Below are 19136 nucleotides of genomic sequence, written 5' to 3' on the forward strand. Positions count from 1 at the left end.
GGGGTGACAGGAAACTTGTCTCCTACTGAAATTATATGGTTTTCAAATGTCAGATTGTTATTGTTGCTAGTGTCATCCAGTCAGTTCTGACCCAAAGTGAGTCTGTGGACCACAGAGCAGGGTGCCCCTGTGCCGTGCCCACAATCAGTGGTATGCTTGAGCTCAATGTTGCAGCAGTGTGTCAATCCATCTCATGGAGGGTCTCTTGCTGACCGACTACTTTCCCACACGTTATTCTTCTCCAGGGACTGGTGCCTCCTGATAACATGACCCAAAATAGGTGATGTGAAGGCTCAGCATTCCAGCCGTACTTCTTCCAAGGTGCATTTGTTCACTCCTCTGGGACTCCACTGTAATGGACTGCTCTGTCAACACCGCAACACAAAGGCACCAATTCTTCTTTGTGTTCCTTATGCCCTGGCCACTTGTCACATGCATAGGAGATGGAAAATTCCATGGCTCGAGTCCAAAACCAAAAACCAAATCCACTTCCATTCAGTCAATTCCCAGCTCAGTGATCCCATAGGGCAGGTACCCCCGGTGTGTTTCCAAGACCATGACTTGTGGGAATAGAAAGCCTCATCTTTCTTCCGTGGGGCCGCTGGTGGTTTCACACTGATGGTTAGCAGCTCAGGCATAATCATGACACCACCGGGGCTCCTTGGGTTGGGCCAGGCACCCCTTAATCCTCAAAGTGACATCCTTGCTCTTAAACAGCTTTAAGAGATCTCTTGCAAAAGATTCGCCCAGTGCAATGCACCCTTCAGTCTTTGACTGCCGCTTGCCTGCATGCTGCCCGTGGGTGTAAGCAAGATGCAACCCTTGACAGCCTTGATCTTCGCCCCTCCTGTCATGTAAGCTTACTGGTCCCGTTGTGAGGATTTTTGTTTTCTTTATATTGATGTGCAATTTACACCAAAAACTGTAGTCTTTGATCTTCGTGAGTGAGAGCGTGAAGCCTTCTCTGCTTTAAACCAGCAGGGCTGTCTCGTCTGCACAGGTCAGGCTGTTAACGAGCACTCCTCTAATCCTGACACCGTGTCCTGCACGCAGACCAGCACATTGCATGCTCGGCATACAAGCTGAACAACAATGGTGAAGCAAGGCGCCCCGACTCGCCCTCTTCCTGATTTTCAACTGTGCCAAATGGATCAAATTGCTTTCTCTCTCAAGTCCTGGTCTGACTGCCTCCCACTGTATTCATCTCTCTGTATAAATGGCCACTAACTCTGTCTTAGGATAAAGGACTGGGCTCCTGTGAATTTCAGAATAAAATCTCATGGAACTAGAATCCTGTGAACTGGATCGTTTTGCTACCTTCCTTGTTAATGGCACTTCTATGGGGACAGGAATCAGTTCTGCCAGGAGACACCCATAAAAGGCAACCATGAACATCACAGGATCGCTGTTCGGGAACACGAGTGCCACCTAGAATGGTACAGAGAAAAGACATGAAATCCACGGGCAAATCGTCTTAGTCACTGCAATGTGCACAGCTCTCAACTGGACGGAATTCAGTCATTTTAGATTATCTTAGTTTCCCTAATTCAGGTCAGAAAATTCTAAATCGAGGTTTTCCTTTGGTCCTGAAATGTTTTCATTCACATACATATTAATAATTAGTTTTTAGATGGGGATGCTTATTCCACGTGAAAGTAAGATTTTACATTTCTGGATTTTAAATGATGGCCAAATACAAGTCTGTCTCGGGGTCTGAACCAGCTGAGACCCCTCTGGCAATCTGGGCAACAGCACTCAAGAATGGGGGTAACGGACCAGGACCCACTATTAGGTAATTCCCACCAATGTATAAAAGGAAGAGGCAGCTGTGTCTAACAGTGCTTTCCCAAAGGGCAAACTCTCCCACTTTGAGATCTTCATTAAGTGTGGTGGGCTAAGGACACGTCTACTGAGACCACTCCAGCCACGTTCCTCCCCTGTTCCCAACTGGTCACCAGGCTACTACCGTTTAATTGGAAGTTCGATTTTACATATATATATATAGTTTTATAGTTTTATAGTCATACACAAAGCTTCAAAAGCAAAAATACTTATGAAAAGTAATAGTCCCATGCTACACTCGTCCTCCTACCCCAAACAAAATAAAAGTACTTCCGATTTTTATTGTGCTATGTTGCTTCTATTGCTATGCTTTGTTTTTTAAGTTTGTTTTATTTCCTATCATTGTAGGTGAGTATTTGGCTCTCCTACATGCCTCCCCCCTTGCCGTTGCCCAAGTTCCCTACCCTACAATGTACTTGAGTCATGGTATTTCACACCATCAATATTTTTAAACGGACAATCACTGTCTTACTGCTAGTAGCATGTACTACATGTACCATGTAGCATGTAACTTACTGATGCGATCATTCTCAGATGTTCACTTTTAAGTGTCCAATGTTATGATTTATAAAAATATTACTAATAAAAGGCAGTCAAAAGTAAAACTAAAAAAATGAGATATTTCCCTTAAAATAGAACCACCTTAAAGCAGCATTATCAAAACAGAATCTCATTGTAAGCTGTAGACTACCTGTAAGTCAAAAGCTATTTATATAATGCAACTTTGTAAGTCCCAAACAGTGTCGTAATTAGTCTGAATCCGTACGTCATGAACTACAGTAACATCTGAGAGCCCTGGTGGCACAGTGGGTTACACATTGGGCTGCTAACTGCAAGGTCATTAGTTCGAATCCACTAGCACTCCGCAGGAGAAAGATAAAACTTTTGCTCAGAACCCAAAGGGGTAGTTTTACTCAGTCCTGTAGGGTTGTCAAGAATTGGAATCTTTGACAATGCAAAATAATTACTAAAAAATAACCCATGATAGCATAAAAATAATCTTAAATTCTATCTGTATTTACTCTGTCCTTGAGGTCTGGAAATGGAGTTTCCAACAAATTTGCTCATTGAAAAGGGCAGGGTTCTTCAAAAGGTGGTTCTGGGAATGGCTGTCCCAGTAATCTAGAACCTTGAGATCACGCTTGATTTGGGAAATGTGTTTTTAGAAAAGTTGTTGCTATTGAGAGCTGAATTTTTCCAGAGGAAGCTGATTTCATCACTAAGCTCTGACAATGAGCTCACTCACTTGGACCTCGTTGATCTTTTTAGAAATCACAACTACATGAATTCTGCAGATCAAAAAAGTTGCATCACTGTGAGATTCCCCCTACCCAACAAAAAATAAACTTGTGATTTTAAAAGATTCATTCCATGGCACAATGCAAAATCTCATTAACAAAGGGAACCCAGAACCACCATATAATTAGTGCCTCAGTGGTCCCCCTGCATTAATATGACAGGTATAAATCTGACAGAAAGAATCTAGCCTGTTAAGGCCCATTACGGGAAATGCTCCCCTAGCACCAAGCCCCAGGCTCAATGTGAGCAGAGCTCCATCCATGAAGAAATCAATCTGTACAAGGTAACAATTCACTGGTTGCACCTCGCAGTTGGACTAGACTCACATAAACTCCTCAGATCAACAGTACGTTAAACTCCATGCCATTGGGTAAATTGACTAAGCAACTGCCTTGTATCACAGGCTGGTGATTGACAATGTTTTCGTTTTTGTTTGTTTTGTTGTTGGGGTCTTGCTGGTGGTAGTTTTGGTTTTTGTCATAATATGACCGCCAAAGGAAATCAAAGTCATTCATAACAGGTAGACAAGCAGTTGGACTCTGGGCTCCCACGTAACTTGAGGCCCAATCCAAGAACAGTCAGTTCTGATAACGGTCCTGCTCAATACTCGCCTTCGTGAAGAGATCACTGAAGAGAAGGGTGCTACTGCAGAGTGTGAAGAAGAAAAAAATGGCGCCCGGCTCCCCATGGGAATAGTGTCTGGGGTCTGAAAGGCTTGTGTTCCAACAAGCAGCCATCTACAGGAGGAGGCAACTAAGTGCACATCAAAGACGCTGTGAGTAGGCATCAACAGTGGAGGTTGAACATGAGTGTGCGCGCGCGCACACACACACACGGGGGCTTCAAAAAGTTTGTGGAGAAATGGAATTAAAAGATAAAATAATTTAAAGCATCCTCGTGTGTACGTTCACCGCCACCAAGCCATTGCTGAGTCGTAGCGACCTCCTGTAGGTTTCCGAGACTGGAATTACTGATGGAAATAGAAATCCCAGTCTTTCTCCCATGGACCTGATATTAGTTTCGAACTGTTGACTATGCATATTGCAACCCAACGCAGAACCACTAGACCGCCAGGGCTCCTCTGCATGTATGCTATGTGTGTGTATAGATACACATATATATTCAAGTGCAGATGATGTCACGGAACATGCCTGCTCTGGTGGTCTAGGATATCCTCCTGTGCTATCATGACATTAAATATTTCCACCCTGTGCTCTCCCTTCTCCTTGTGGAACTCCTATTCAATTTCCAAACTCTTGTTCTCTCCTGGTTCCCTTCTGTCTTTCCTACTAGCATCCACTTCTTGATTATGGAAAAATATCTTCACCTCAACTCCCCAGGGAAATGACGACTCATTTGCAATACACATGATTGTCTGTGTCTTCCTCTACTTGGTTTCCTCCAAGTCTGCTTGCTAGTCCTTTCTTTTCCTGCCCCCACAGTCAGTTTGTGTCACACTGGATGCTCCCTCTTACATGTTTGTGTCACACCAAAGAGTAAGGCATGAAAAGTGACACTTGGAACTCTGTCCACTTGTCTGTCCCACCACTGAGTGATCCGACCATATGCAGCCTTTGAAACAAGAGTATTTTGCTATGAGTTTCTTGGATTTCCCCCATATTCTTCTGGGCCTACTGATGTCGTAGAAGTTTCTGTGGTGATGGAATATTCTCTATCCCTCCAACACAATGGTCCCTAGCCAAAGGTGGCGACTGTCAACTGTCTTGAGCAGGGTAGGGCTAGAGAGTAAGTATCTAGTCTCTGTTGCATTTTGTCTCGGCAGGTGGGTGAGAGGGGGTTGCCTGGTCACACAGAATACCTGAGGAGGTGATATAAAGTACATAAAATCTCAAAGGTCAAAGTTAACTCCTAAAATTTAAATTTCGGGAACTTAATATTCATTTTATATATTATTAACATCAACATAAATGAAGACAATAGAAATCAAAGAATCAGTGTATGGGTAATGAGGAATATTAAGAACAACAATTATTTTACGCTGCACATTACACACTTCTTCCATTTTTCAGACTGCTTTGTGGCCGACTTCACTGACAAAAGGATAGTGATTTCAACAGAGCAGCTATCTAAACCTGTGGCTTCACTCCCTCCAATACAATTGCATTCCAGTTACTTACTCTGTCTCCAGGCTTAAGCAGTGGTTCATTCTTATTAGTCAGTTTATTAAGTAGAGTGTAAGCTAGTTTCAAACTCCGACTCCAAAGTTTTCCTATAATAGAACAAAAATACTAAGCAAAGTAAAATTCAAGAAACTAATAATTAACATGTTAATGCGGCAACCACAGTACCCCATAATGTGCCTATTACTCAACTACTGGAAATTCAGGTGGTGATAACGATATTCTTTTTCTTAATCATCATTGTATTGGGGCTCATACAACTCTTATCACAATACATACATACGTACATACATTGGGCAAAGCATATTTGTACATTTGTTGCCACAACCATTTTCAAAACATTTTCTTTCTACTTGAGCCCTTGGTAGCAGCTCCTCATATTTTCCCCTCCCCACCCCCAGCCTTCCTCCCTCACGAACCCTTGATAATTTATAAATTATTATTTTTCTGTGTCTTACACTGACCAATATCTCCCTTCACCCACTTTTCTATTGTCCATCCCCCAGGGAGGGCGTTATATGTAGATCCTTGTGATCAGTTCCCGCTTCCTCCCCACACCTTCTCCTTACCCTCCTGGTATTGCTACTCTCATTATTGGCCCTCAGGGGTTTATCTGTCCTGGATTCCCTGTATTTCCAGCTCTTATCTGTCCCCATGTACATGCTCTAGTCTAGCCAGATTTGTAAGGTAGAACTGGGACCATGATAGTGGGGGTGAGGAAGCATTAAAGAACTAGAGGAAAGTTGTATGTTTCATCATTGCTATACTGCACCCTGACTGGCTCATCTCTTCCTGGTGAACCTTCTGTAAGGGGATGTTCAACTGTCTACAGATGGGCTTTGGGTCTCCAATGATAACTATATTCTGTACAATGCTGCTGTGAACATCAAGATTCCCTCTCAAAAATAGTGTATAGACCTGTTTTTCTTAATGTAAAAATGAGACTTGTCATTCTAGAAACTTCAGAATACAGAAAACTAGGAATAAAGAGGTCTAGTATTCTTGCGATAAGTATATATATGTATATACACATGGAAACGTCATGTGAAGAAATGGGATCCTACTTCACTCTTTTTCAATCAGCACTGCATTGCAAATGCATTTCCGTGTCATTTAATATCTCTCAGTGACCTCATTTGAAACAGCAGCATGTCACATGACTCATTACTCTTTGTGAAAAGTCAGGAGTTGACAACTCCAATTTACTGCAGAGGTGAGTCCGGGAGGTGCAATAACCTCCCATGAGCCAACTGCTGCTACAGGTCTGTGTGGGAGCTCGCAGGCCACCTCTGGGTGTTGGCAGCCCCTCACCACCCACAGCTCTCTTCAGTGCATTCAGCCTTGACAAAGGAGAGCTTCGCAGATGGTGCTGGGCTATCAGAAAGAACAGCATCTGGGGTCGTACAGGCCTGTACCCAAACAAGGCACCAAATAAGTGAGGTGTCAACTAAGCCCACTTGGAGAAAGCACACCAGCTTGGAGGACCCAAAGACGACTGTGGGATTATAAAGAGATTTTTCCCCAGCCTTGTATCCCCCAAAGACATGCCTAACACTAGGGGCTTTTTGCCAGCATATGGGGGGCAGTCAGATGCTCACAGACATCCTCCCTGAAGGCAGTCAGTGGCCAGACTACTGACTGGTCCCACCACAGGTGGGGCCCGCTCCCTGCAGCTAAGGACAATGGGCAACTTCTCCCTACAGGCATGCAGTCATCAGTCATGATTTGCTTCCTGCAGGTAGAGTCTCTACAGTTGAGTCAGGGAACAGGTCAAAGCAGCTCAGTGACATCCAAAGTTAGGCTGCCATCCTGTATCTAGGATCTGCCCATCTTGCCACATGTATATCCCCAATCCCCCCTCTTCCTATTGCATGGATACCCCTAGATCACCCCTCCCATTACTGTACTACCTACAGCACAACCCCTTCCTGTGACGTATGTCCTCACCTGTAATTAGGGGGCTTGCATGTCCCCAGAAAATAAAAAAGCCTTGGTTAGCAATAAATATATATCTCTCCCCCCACATGGACCACCAAGCGGGGCTGAGGTGAGCATGCTACCAGGAAATGTGTCTGACTCCATTACTTCTATCTCTCTTCTCTCTCTCATGCTCTCTATGACTTTACTATGATCTTTACTTAATATCGCTGTACAATTGCGCCTAGCGGACCCGTGATGATGTGTTAGGGGCTGGTTTACCCTGACAGATGACAAATACCAAAATCCAAATACAGTGGAGGGAAAGGTTTCAGAGCTTAAATTGTCAACACCCAATTTGTAGAAGGCTACGGAGGATCGTGGGAACCCCCAAATCTATCTAGAGGACCTATGTGGAAAGGCCTCTGGCAGTGCCCCTCGGAACACAGCGAAGGGGCTCGAACAGCTTTGCTATCTGACAGAGATTATTGCAAAGTTGGTTATGGTGCATGGAACTATAGATAACACCTGGTCATTTGCTCTCCCCACTAAGTTTAAATATTCCTTGCTGGTTTCTCAGCAGAAGTTTTCTCTGCGGCATATATATAATATATGTTGCATGTATAGATTACTGAGGGGCAAATAACATGGAAAGGGGGGAGACACTAGAAGTAGTTGTGGTTATGTGTATACAACTGTTTTCAACTGCTTTACTCTTGAACTATGGGGGGGTGACAAGTTTTTTTTGGGGGGGGCAGATGAAGGTGGTGATGAAGGTGGGAAACTAGGCAACGGAAACGCAGAGGATTGAAGGTGCCTGGGAAGGTATACAAGGGGTGATAACGGGAGCAGAGAATAGAAACACCGAGTTTAGTCCCAACACCCCAAGTAGCCAGAATGTTTCCCCAATGCAGTGTACCAAAGAAGTGACACAACAATCGCCACTGAGCCCCCTCAAATCTCGGTGGCACGAGGAGAGGGGAAGAGGCGTAATGGACTAGACAGGGCAGAGGTGTCAACTTCAGTGTCATGGATGATGGTACCCCACAAGAAGGAGCATAATCAAGGATGAGGGGTCATCCGAGCTCATTACCATCAAGTCAATACAGACTCAGAGCGACCCAAAGCACAAGGTGGAACTGCCTTTGTGGGTTCCCATGACTGTAACTCTGTACAGGATTAGAAAGTCTCCTCTTCTTCCCTTAAAGCAGCTAGTGGTTTCGAACTGCTGACCTTGTGGTTAGCAGCCCAATGTGTAACCACTATGCCACTATTTAAAATGTTGCATACAGCGCTGATGACCCATAATGTAACCCCTTTCTAATTTACAAATTTTTTTAAAAGAGGGGAAAAACCTGTGGCGTAGCCCCGTGGCAAGTAGTAGTAAACTCAAGAGCAATACTGTAAAATCAGAGAAATAAATGAGAAAAAATATTCAATCCATAACACTGTTGCTTTGGCTTGACTAAAAAGGTACACATGAGATGTCAGTGATTGTGATATATGAAGATTTCCAAATGCAATCCAGCATTTAAAAAAAAAAGCATTCTGACCAAGTCAGTTTTATCCGTGAATACAAAAATACACCCCAAAAAAGATGAATGCAATTTACCATCTTAGCAAAGATCAAAAATAGAGCAAATATTTCAATAGATGGAAACAAAACATACCAACTTTAAACTCATTCGAGATTTGAAAAATCATTCTTAAATTTCAATAAAAAGAAACTTTCTTAATGTCTGGGGCAGCTATCACGTAGAAAATCTTGTACTTGGTCATCGACGTTGAAAGCCTTCCCTCTCACAGTAGGAACACTTCAGCCACCTGCCTGCAGCATTTTACTAAAACTCCTAGCCGGTGACTAAGACTAAGAAAAAAATAAAGGTAAAACAATTGGAAAGAAAACACATTGTTTGTAAGTAGCATGACGGTGTGTATGTAGAAAAATCCCAGAGAATCTTTGTAACTGAATGTAGCAAGGCTGCTGGATACATCAATATGCAAATGTCATGTTAGCAATAAACAGCAAATAAAAAATTGGAATAATACTCTTCACGAGAAGATTTCTGCTGCACGGGACTTTAAAGTGCTCAAAGGCACCTTGGAATGCTGCAATATCTCTAAGAGCTCCCAATAAAATGATTAAATAAATAAAGTTCAAAAGCAAAGATGTCATTTTGAGGACTATGATGTGCCTGACTCAAGCCATGGTCTTTTCAATTGCCTCCGATGCATGTGAAAGTGGGAATAAGGAAGATTAAAGAAAAATTGATGCACTTGAACTATGGTGTTGGCAAAGAACATTGAAAAGTACCATGGATGGACAAAAGAAGGAACAGATCTGTCTCGGAGGAAGGACAGCCGGAATGCCCCTTAGAGGCAAGGATGGCGAGACTTCAACTCATGTAGAGACCAGTCCCTGGAGAAGGACATCATCCTGGGTGAGGTAGATGGAGGTCAAAAACGAGGAAGACCCGTGACAAAATGGAAGGACACCGTTTCTGCAGCAACAGGTTCAAACATAAGGCCAGGTGAGGGTGGTGCAAGACCAGGCGGTGCTTTGTTGTTGCACATTCGCCTACCTGACAATCACAACGAGACTAAAACATGCCCCTCAAATACCTAAGACCAAACGCCACAGAAAATACACACGTTCTCTCTCTTCACTGGACTAAAGTGGAAAAAACAAAACCAACCTTGAAAGAATGAAGGGACCTATCATGTCGTGGACTGGTTGTTGCTGTTAGCTGCCTTTGGTCAGTCGCCAACTCAGGGTGACAGCACGTGGTACAGACAGAGACTGCTCCACTGCTGCCTGACAGACGAGATGGTCAGGCCTTCCTTCCGTGGAGTCACGGGAGTGGGTTTGAGCCGCCCACCTCGAGGTGACCAGCTGACAGCAAATGGCTGACACCAGCCAGGCTCCTACTGAACTGGAAGACTCAACCATGAAAACTGATTCAAAGCAATGCTGATCAAAATCTCCACAGGCACGTTTGAGGCAGCAGATGGGCTCTTTCTGACACTGACACTGAAGTCCATAGGGAAGGATAGCCAAGACGCTCTTAAAGAAAACAAGGTGGGAAGACATTCTCTACAGGTAATAAGACTTATAATACAGCTAAAATAATTAAGAGGGTGACATATGGCAGAAGGTCAGAATTAATGGATGAATGGGGGAAAAAAGCAAACTCCCAAACAGGTGCACGTGGACAGCTTGGCTTCTGACAGCAGAAGAGTAGAGACTTTTCTTAGAACAGTCGGGAGACAGCTGCTCATCTACAGTGAAATACTGTGAGTCTGAAGCCTATCCTCATGCCATACCCCCAAAGTAAGGAATTCCAAGTGAGTAGTAGCTATAAATGTGAGAGCCAAAGCACCAACGCTTTCCCAAGATTAACAGAATAATTCCATGGTCCTGACCTAGGGAAAGAGTCCCTAAAGAAACCACCAGTGAACACAACTTGGTCAACTGGATGTTCCTAAAATTAAAAAAAAAATTACTTCAGCCTCACAACACACATGGAATTAAATTCTAGATAGATTGTGACCCCTAACTGTGAGACGTTTTTTATAGGAAAGACAGGAAAATATACTGTGACCTTAAGTTTGGTGAAGACGCCATAAACAGGACCCAGGAAGCACTTCCGTCAAAGAAAAAGAAACTGGACTACATTAAATTAAGGCTCTCCATTCACGAAAAGTCACAATTAAGTGTGAAAGGGCAATTCAAAGAGTGGAGGCAAGATTTGCAAAGTATGTATCTGACGAAGGAGACATTAAACATATAAAGAAATTTTTAAGTGATAATAACCTAGTGGAAGAATGAGCTAGAAATCTGGGGAGTGTATGAAAGCAGACTTTCAAACAACCAGCAAGCATCTGAGTCGCATCATTTGTTATCAGGGGAACACAAATTAGAACTGTAATGTGATGCCACACCCCTAACAGAAAGACTACGATGACCACGAGGTCAGGTGCTGGTGAGGCTGTGGAGCCACTGGGACTCTTCCTGTAATACTGGCAGCAGTGTAAAGTTGAACAATTCCACATCAAAATTTATACCCAGCACAAATGCCTGCCTGTGTTCCTCAGTAGACGCACATGAGAATGTTCATTAACAGCATTTTACACAATCGTCCCAAAGTGGAAACAACCTAAAAGCCCATCTGCTGTAAGGTGTAAAAATAAGCTCAGGTATATTCCTACAATGATATAATATCCATCAATGAGGAAAAAAAACTAATGACCAGTTTATACAGCATCATTTAGCAGTCTCACAAATAACGGTGAACAAAGGAATGCGGACCCCAAAGAACACTTCAATGAAACCCCATTTGCACAAAACTTTAGTACAGGCAAAGCCATCGACGGCAGTCGTCGCTGGAAGGGGCATGCACGCGAACTTCAGGATCACTTGCATGACAGCAATAGGGAACCACAAGATGCCAGGCGAGAAAAGATACAGAATGCGTGACGCCATCTATTCAACATCAGACACCTCGCAACGCTGCTGTCTGGCAATGCACACATGGGTGCAAACACTAGGGAGACAGAGCAGCGTTGATTACTACGCTTCTGGTGAAGAGGAGCAGGCAGGGATCTAGGAGGGGCACTGAACCAGAGGGTGCCAGTGTTCCATTTGACCACTGTGCTATGTCGCGGGAATCTGTTTCACACTGCCAGTGCGTTGTCTGGTGAGTTGGACTCCATGTGCAACCTTTGACAGTTAAACAGGAAGCATACTTTCTATGAATACTTGCCATAGGTGAGAGTGTATGTGGCCTTCCCAGTTGTATCCAAGGCAGTCAGACAGGGGGCTTTGGGCTGAGTTGTGCCCCACTGCTGCAGGGCGGCCAGCAGTGATGGGGGCCAGGGTGTCCCCACAGCCAGGGGCTCCCCTTTGAGCATGACCATCTGACTGCCCTCAGGTTTCGGCTGATTTGGATCCGGCTGCTGAACTACAAACAAAACCCAAAGAGAAGACATTTCAGCGTTCTACACACTAATCTGAAGCTTATGGTTTGTTTACATTTGCTTATCATTACCATAGTCACAGGCTCATTAACCAAGAACTGATGGAAATTCAAATGGAAAATGATCATGTGAAAGTTAAGCACGAACCTAATCGTCATAACTTTATATGACAAAAAAACCCAAAGACACTGCCATCAAGTCGATTCCTATGCAGACAGACGCGTAGGTCGGGGTAGAACTCTCCCTGTAGATTTCCGAGCCTGTAACACTTTACAGGAGGAGGAAAATCTGATCATTCTCCCGGTGTTTCAAACTACTTACCTTGTGGTTGGCTAACATGTTAACCCACTATACCCTTCACGTGACAAAGGTAGCCTAACGATGGTGTTAACACCTCATCAACCCGTCAGCCCTCGGCACAGGGCATCTTGAAGGTTAATGATGTTATCACCAATTCCCATGATCCCTGTGAAGCACGGACTGATGACCAGCTTACAAAGGAGGAACGTGAGCGGAGTCACCCAAGCGGTTTGGGCACTCACAATGCACATCGCCCTGTTGAACAAAAACTTCACCATGAAATTTACTATAGTTCTGGTGACTACCAACCAAAATTCCTCAAGTATGAGACAGCTGGCTCTCTGAAGCATTCATACCCCCGAACTCTGAATATGAAAGGCCATGATCTGATGATGAAGAGGAAGAAATGCCCTAAAAGCCATGCTCCATCCTCAGGCACTGAGAAGACCGTCAGCTGCGTACACTTGGCTGCTGGCCTGAACAGAAGTGGAGCCAGGAGCCGAGAGGGCGGGATTCTGTGGGGGCTGCTGCCGTCCTCACAGCCAGCTCCTAGGCAGTCTCGTGGTCCCCAGGCGTGGATTTCTTGTAAGCAGAGGGCTGCTATGGGTCAGAACGGACTCGATGGCAGTGAGTTTGGTTTGATTTTGATTCTTTAAAAAGTACATCTATTTTTATTCTAAGGCTGTCCGAATTTTCTCACCTTTAAATGAAATTTTACATAACATTAAGTAAAATCAAGCTATAGAAGTATTTTCAGCCGCTGGGCTAGGAACACAGAGAAATGCTAAGTCATTTTAATTTGAGTGATGAATTTTCTGCTTGCTTCAATAAAGCGTCGTCTGAAACGATCATGCAAGGTGGCCACGGGGTGTGGAGGCAGAGGTGACTGCAGGCCTGGAGGCCACGCTGTCCGCACACTCACAGAAGCAGAGGGAGAGTCAGGGCCCCTTACCTTCCAACAGTTCCTCGCAATCGTCCACAAAGAACTCCTTCAGTGGAGGGCGCTTGGGCCTCTTCAGGGTGTTTAGAAGCTGCTGGATTTTGGAGGACACCCTGCTGTTCACCGGGACCCCTGGCACAGAAGAAGCAGAGAAACACTGAGGCGAGGCGTGCAGACGAGCCCCGGGGGTGGACGTGGCAGGAACAGATTGGGATGTGTAAGTCCATCCACATGCTGACCCATACAACTGTCATGTGGGGATTTATCCGCGCATTCAACCAATACCTACTGAGAGACAGTCAAAGCGCTGTCATGGTCGTACTAAAACCCACTGGCCTTCCTCCCTCCCTCCCAGAGCTCAGGGCGCTTTCCAGAGGCGACACAGCGCGACACCACAGCAAACTTCATGTGAGCAGGAAGAGCCCAGAAGCTGCATGATGCCAATCATAGAGGATATTTGCAAACACGTGGAGCAGAGCCACTCTGCTCACTCAATTTGCATTGATTTGGATTCTTGCCCCCATAAGTCGATGCTATTGACGTTTCCGTGTCCATGGGGAAATGAGGCTTTCTACTCCCGTCAAGATTTAGTCTTGGAAACCCATAGGGACAGTTCTACTCTGTTCTATCGGATTTCTGTAAGTGGGAATCGACTTGATGGCAGTGAGCCTATTTGTTTTGTGTTCACATGTCATGAATTTATTATTTCTAAATGGATGGATACATAGATTTACATTTTTTATAAACAGTTTTAATTTTTTTAATGGATGGAAAATGTCAAGAAACACAATCCACATAAGCGAAATGCTCTTTTGTGTCCTCAGTAACGATGAATCTCATGAGGCCACAAGCTTGTCGGCTGTTAGGTGACGGAGCGTCTGTAGAAGGCAGGAGTCCGCCTCCACACAGCAACACTCAGGTGGTGACAAGCACCAGCGCTGGTGACAAGGTGCTCAGGAAAATATACACGAGAGGAGGGTGAGCGTGCTCACTGGCTGCAAGCCCTTCTGTAAGAGGGTGAGGGGAGTCCTGGGAGTGCCACACTGACCCGAGCTGCTGTGCAGACATCCTGTTAACCCACCAAGCCAGGGAGCCACCCCCACAGTGCCCTCTTACAGCATTTCTGTTCTCCAACAGAGAAAGTTGTCACATTTTCTCTCCTTTAATCTGGAACACGTCTGAGAGGTGTGAATTGCAAAAAGCAATTTGGCCTCATTCTTAGTTCTAGTCATACCAACCGCTGGGGGCCTGATGTAACCAAGCCTCACCTGTCAATGCGCAATCTGTCCTGGCCATGAAGGGAGGCCAGTAAGAGCCTGAAGCTCAGATGAGCTTCCTAGATGGTGACCATACACAGGAGAGGTAGCATGTCCCTTGTTGGAACATGAGTACTCCATACTATGACCGCTTTGAGACCTCATTCCAAACCTTTTTCGGCTGTAATAAATCAGAAGCCTTAAGTGTGGTATACTCTGCATGATTTCTATGAGTTCTTTTGACAAATGACTGAACCCACAGGGGCAATGAGAGCAAGCGAGACCTAGGAGGACACTCCGCAGGCAGTCTGAAGAGGTGTCCTTCTAACTTGTGAGCTCTGACCCAGATCTGGGCAGCTAGGGTCGGAGACATGCTGTGTGGGCTACCTGCCTCCCTACCACTGCCACCAAGTTCATTCAACACACAGTGGCCCCACAGGGCTGTAGACCTGAGCTTTGGGTTTCTGAGAACTGGCTTTTTTAAAGGAGAGAAAAGCCTCATCTTTCTTCAGTAGAAATCCTGGTCCGTTTGAACTGCGGACCTTGCACTTAGCAGCTCAGTGCACACATAACTCACTACATCACTAGGACTCTATATGATTGGGGTTACCGTCCTCTCAATTTATATTGAGGGAGGGTATGAGCAGAGGCCCCAAGTCCATCCCCTACCTCAGTGTATTGCCGTATAAATATATGTACATGAGCCAATACCTCTATTTTTGTGGATTAATGTATCTACATATGTACACTGCTATGTTTATACCTCTATCCATTGCTTTGCTTCCTTGGTCCTTCCTGTTTCCTCTTACCTTCCTCCTGCCTCACCGCCACTTTCCCCTTCATTCCGCCTCTTGGTGCCTCCTCTAAGCTAGTTTGCTGTTGCTCCAACAATCCCCCACCACCCCCGACCCACCGCCTCAGGCTTCCTCTCCATTTAAAAAAGTTCTTTAAGTATTATAAACACTAGACTTTCATGCAGTGCATCTGTTGTGAATATTCTCTCCCTGTTTATCGATTCTCCTTTTGGTTCTCTTTATAAGTATTATTTGTCATGTAAAAGGTTAGGGTGTTTGGGTTTGTTTTTTTTGTAGTTTTATGAAAGTCAAATATATCTATATCTTTACCTAGACTAAATGTAAATTTTTACACATATTTAGAAAAGCTTTGATGGAATAAGATCTAAAATTAAGGCCCAATACTGTGTGCTGTCTTGACATCTAGGAAAAATCAGGAGGGCCTTAAATAGCCCAGTGGCAAGTTCCCCTCCCCACTCTGATTCCCTAGGAGGACAAAGGCCCTTAGCCCTTTATCATGGGACCTGGCACAGTGCCTGCTTATCAGTCAGTTACAAGTGCCAGTGTACTGCCACCCATGCTAAGCACACATTTTCATGGGAATCCATCCTCTTGTTACTATAACACCTGTCCCCCACAACACCTGCTTATTCACTCTGCTCTTAAGTAGAAGCCCCCTGGAATTCTGCATGCTGTGCTCTCCTGTCCCAGGCTGTAAGTAAAGAACCCCAGCAGTGGAAGGGCTGTGCTCAGCTGCTAACCAAAGGGTCAGCAGCTAATCCATCAGTGGCTCTGCGGGAGAAAGGATCTGGCAGTCTGTGCCTATAGATTCAGCCTGTGGGACAGTTCTAATGTGTCAGATACGCAGGGTCGTAGGGTCACTAGGAATCTGAATCAGCACACAACAACATACATCTCACTACTAAACTGGTGTCAATCTCATCGGTCTGGTGCCAGGTGTCATAAGTCAGTTTTCTCTAACCATATGGCTGGAATCGTTCGATGTAGAGATGATTGGGCATTTCCCTATAAACAGGTAAAAGGAAAAACCACCATCTTTTCGTGCTACTTAATTTCTCTCATTCGATATCTTGACTCGTTTGGAATATATCCTGGTCAGTGATGCTCAAAAAGAAACTCATTTTTAACTTTCTCCAAATAGCTTCTCAGTGGTCACAGTAACAACGTATTAAAAGGCCACCTTCGGCACACCAAGTTGTGTAATAAAATGTGAGGACAGGTTGTGTTGAGGTAAAGATTAATGTCATCAATCCTATAGTAACCACAAAGAAAAAAATAAAAGTGATGATAATATACAATGTTAAAAAAAATAACAACAAATTAACCCAAAGGAATACAGGTAAGATGGGGTAAGGGATGGAAGGGAGAATTTAATAGATGAGTACAATAGAAAAAGTATAGCGGTATCATGGATTTGATACTGGAATCACATTGCAAACTAACTTGACTGTAAATGATTTAAATACTTCAATGCATATTTTTCTCTGTGATACAGGAAACACAGATAAGGATGTCTATTATCAACAATAATAATAGACCTTGTATTAAGAGTCCAAGATAATAGAACAAGGCAAAAAAAAATGAGGCAAGTAATTTGGAAAGCCAAAGTATCTTAATTCACAGATAGTGTGATTAAGTAGAAAAAAATATTAAGAAATCTATTTTAAAAGCTACTAGAATACTATAAGTTCAGTGCATATATTTCCAATAATTATATTGAGTTTTTTTAAATTCAATTATATTTTCACAGGATACCAACAACCTGGAAAAAAATACTTTAAATATAACTTACAGTGGCATCAAAAGTATATTCCAAAACCAAACTCGCTGCCACTGAACGATGCCAACTCATAGCAGCAGGGGAGTGACAGGGTAGAACTGCCCCTGTGAGTCTCTAGGACTGTCACTCTTCATGAGAGCAGAAATCCCTATCATTCTCCTTCAGAGAAGCTGGTGCTTTTGAACTGCTGACCTTGCAGTTAACCACCCAACTCATAATCACTAAGCCACCAGGGCTCCTTAAAAATATACCAGGAATAATTTTAACAAAACATGTGCCATATCTGTACTCTTGAAGGATGAAAACAATGCTGAGAAAGTCTTTGAAAGATCTAAACAAATGGAGAGCTATACCATAATTGGTAGGAATATAAAATCTTGTTATCGTTAGGCACCAGACGACTCACAGTGGCCCTCTGTCCAGCAGTCCTGGCCGTCCTCACAGTTGTTGTGGCTGAGGCCACTGCTGCAGTCACTGTCAGTCCATCTTGTTAAGGGGCTTCCTCTGTCTCGCTGCCCCTTCACTTTGTCAAGCATACGATCCTTTCCCAGAATGCTCCTTAGTGGCACGGATGGTAAGACTTCATCTCGCAAACTTTGGATATGTTGCCAGAAGAGGCCAGTCCCTCAGGAGAGGGGCGGTGGAAAGGGCCTTCCTCTCAGCAAGATGGATGGATACGGTGGCCGCATCAGGAGGGTCAAAGACAGGAACACGTGTCAGGATAGCACAGGACCAGGCAGGGTTTTGTTCCGTTATACAGAAGGTCACTCACAATGAGCTGTAACCGACTCAACAGCCACTAACAACAACGAGGATGGCAATGAGCTTCCCTGTTGTCTCTTTCTACAGATATACTCAATGAAATCTCAGGGGTCAGCACATCCGGAGTGCCACCGATGAGCCTCGCCCTGGGAAAACCACCTTCGTGATCATGGCATCTCCCCTGCCAGGCAAGTGTTGTTGTTGAATTTTTTTATTGGTGTGTGTGTGTGTGTGTGTGTGTTTTAGTATGTTTTTCTACATATGAAATCCAAGATAGCTAAATCTATATAGATTGTACCTGAATTAATGGTTTGTGCAGGGGTAGAGGGGCGGGGACTGCAAGGGAAGGTGGGAGGAAATAGGGAGTTAATAACAATGAGTTCAAGAAAGAAGAAAATGTTCTAAACTTGACTGTGATGATGACTGTACAACTGTTTTTAGTACGACTGAACCATCGAATTATAGGATATATGACATGTCAATAAAACTTTTTAAAAGGCTACCAAATATTGCATGATGCAAGCAGCATCAAGAAAAACTGGAAATAATGCACGGAGTCACTGTACCAAAAAGAAGGACTTGACATTCTGCCATCTCAGGAGGTGGCATCTGACCCAGAACTGACAGTACTGAAGGAAGGATTCCAAGCTGCACTGAAAGCATTAGTAGAAAACGAGGCTCTGGGAACTGATGGGATATTAACTGAAATGTCCCAACAAGCTGATGGGAGCACTGGAAGCACTCAGTCGTCCATGCCAGGAAATCTGGGAGACAGCCACCTGGCCAACTGACTGGAAGAGATCCGTATGCGTGCCCATTCCAAAGAAAGGTGACCCAACAGAGTATGCAAATTACAGAACCACCTAACTAAACATCATCTGCACATACTGTGTTAGACAGGGTTCTCTAGAGAGACAAAGCCAGATTGCTAATCATTTTATGGACATATTTATACAGATAGATATATAACACAAGAAATAAACAGCTAAATTATAAAGCAGTGCAAATGGCTCAGTGTGAATCACTCCCATGAGACAGTTGTGAGACACTGGCAGTCCTTCAAGTCGTGAGAGCCACCAGGTAGAGCAATTCAGGCCATCCGGGCAC

The 19136-nt window shown here is 44.2% G+C and overlaps 1 protein-coding gene and 1 pseudogene across 2 annotated transcripts in view; both read right to left on the reverse strand.

The window, feature by feature from the left end:
- The window catches only part of DIP2A (disco interacting protein 2 homolog A), a 125584-nt gene that overhangs the window by 48660 nt on the left and 57788 nt on the right, over window positions 1–19136 (reverse strand). For both annotated transcript variants that reach the window (XM_075542171.1, XM_075542170.1), the window contains exons 7-10: window positions 13429–13548; window positions 11963–12160; window positions 5280–5371; window positions 1318–1428 (exon numbers count right to left, since the gene is read on the reverse strand). In XM_075542171.1, the coding sequence (XP_075398286.1) occupies window positions 1318–1428; window positions 5280–5371; window positions 11963–12160; window positions 13429–13548 (521 nt within the window). The remainder of the gene's footprint in view (window positions 1–1317; window positions 1429–5279; window positions 5372–11962; window positions 12161–13428; window positions 13549–19136) is intronic.
- LOC142441824 (U1 spliceosomal RNA) lies at window positions 18046–18225 on the reverse strand (annotated as a pseudogene).

Source organism: Tenrec ecaudatus, chromosome 2, assembly GCF_050624435.1.
Source record: "Tenrec ecaudatus isolate mTenEca1 chromosome 2, mTenEca1.hap1, whole genome shotgun sequence".
NCBI classification, from domain to species: Eukaryota; Metazoa; Chordata; class Mammalia; order Afrosoricida; family Tenrecidae; genus Tenrec; species Tenrec ecaudatus.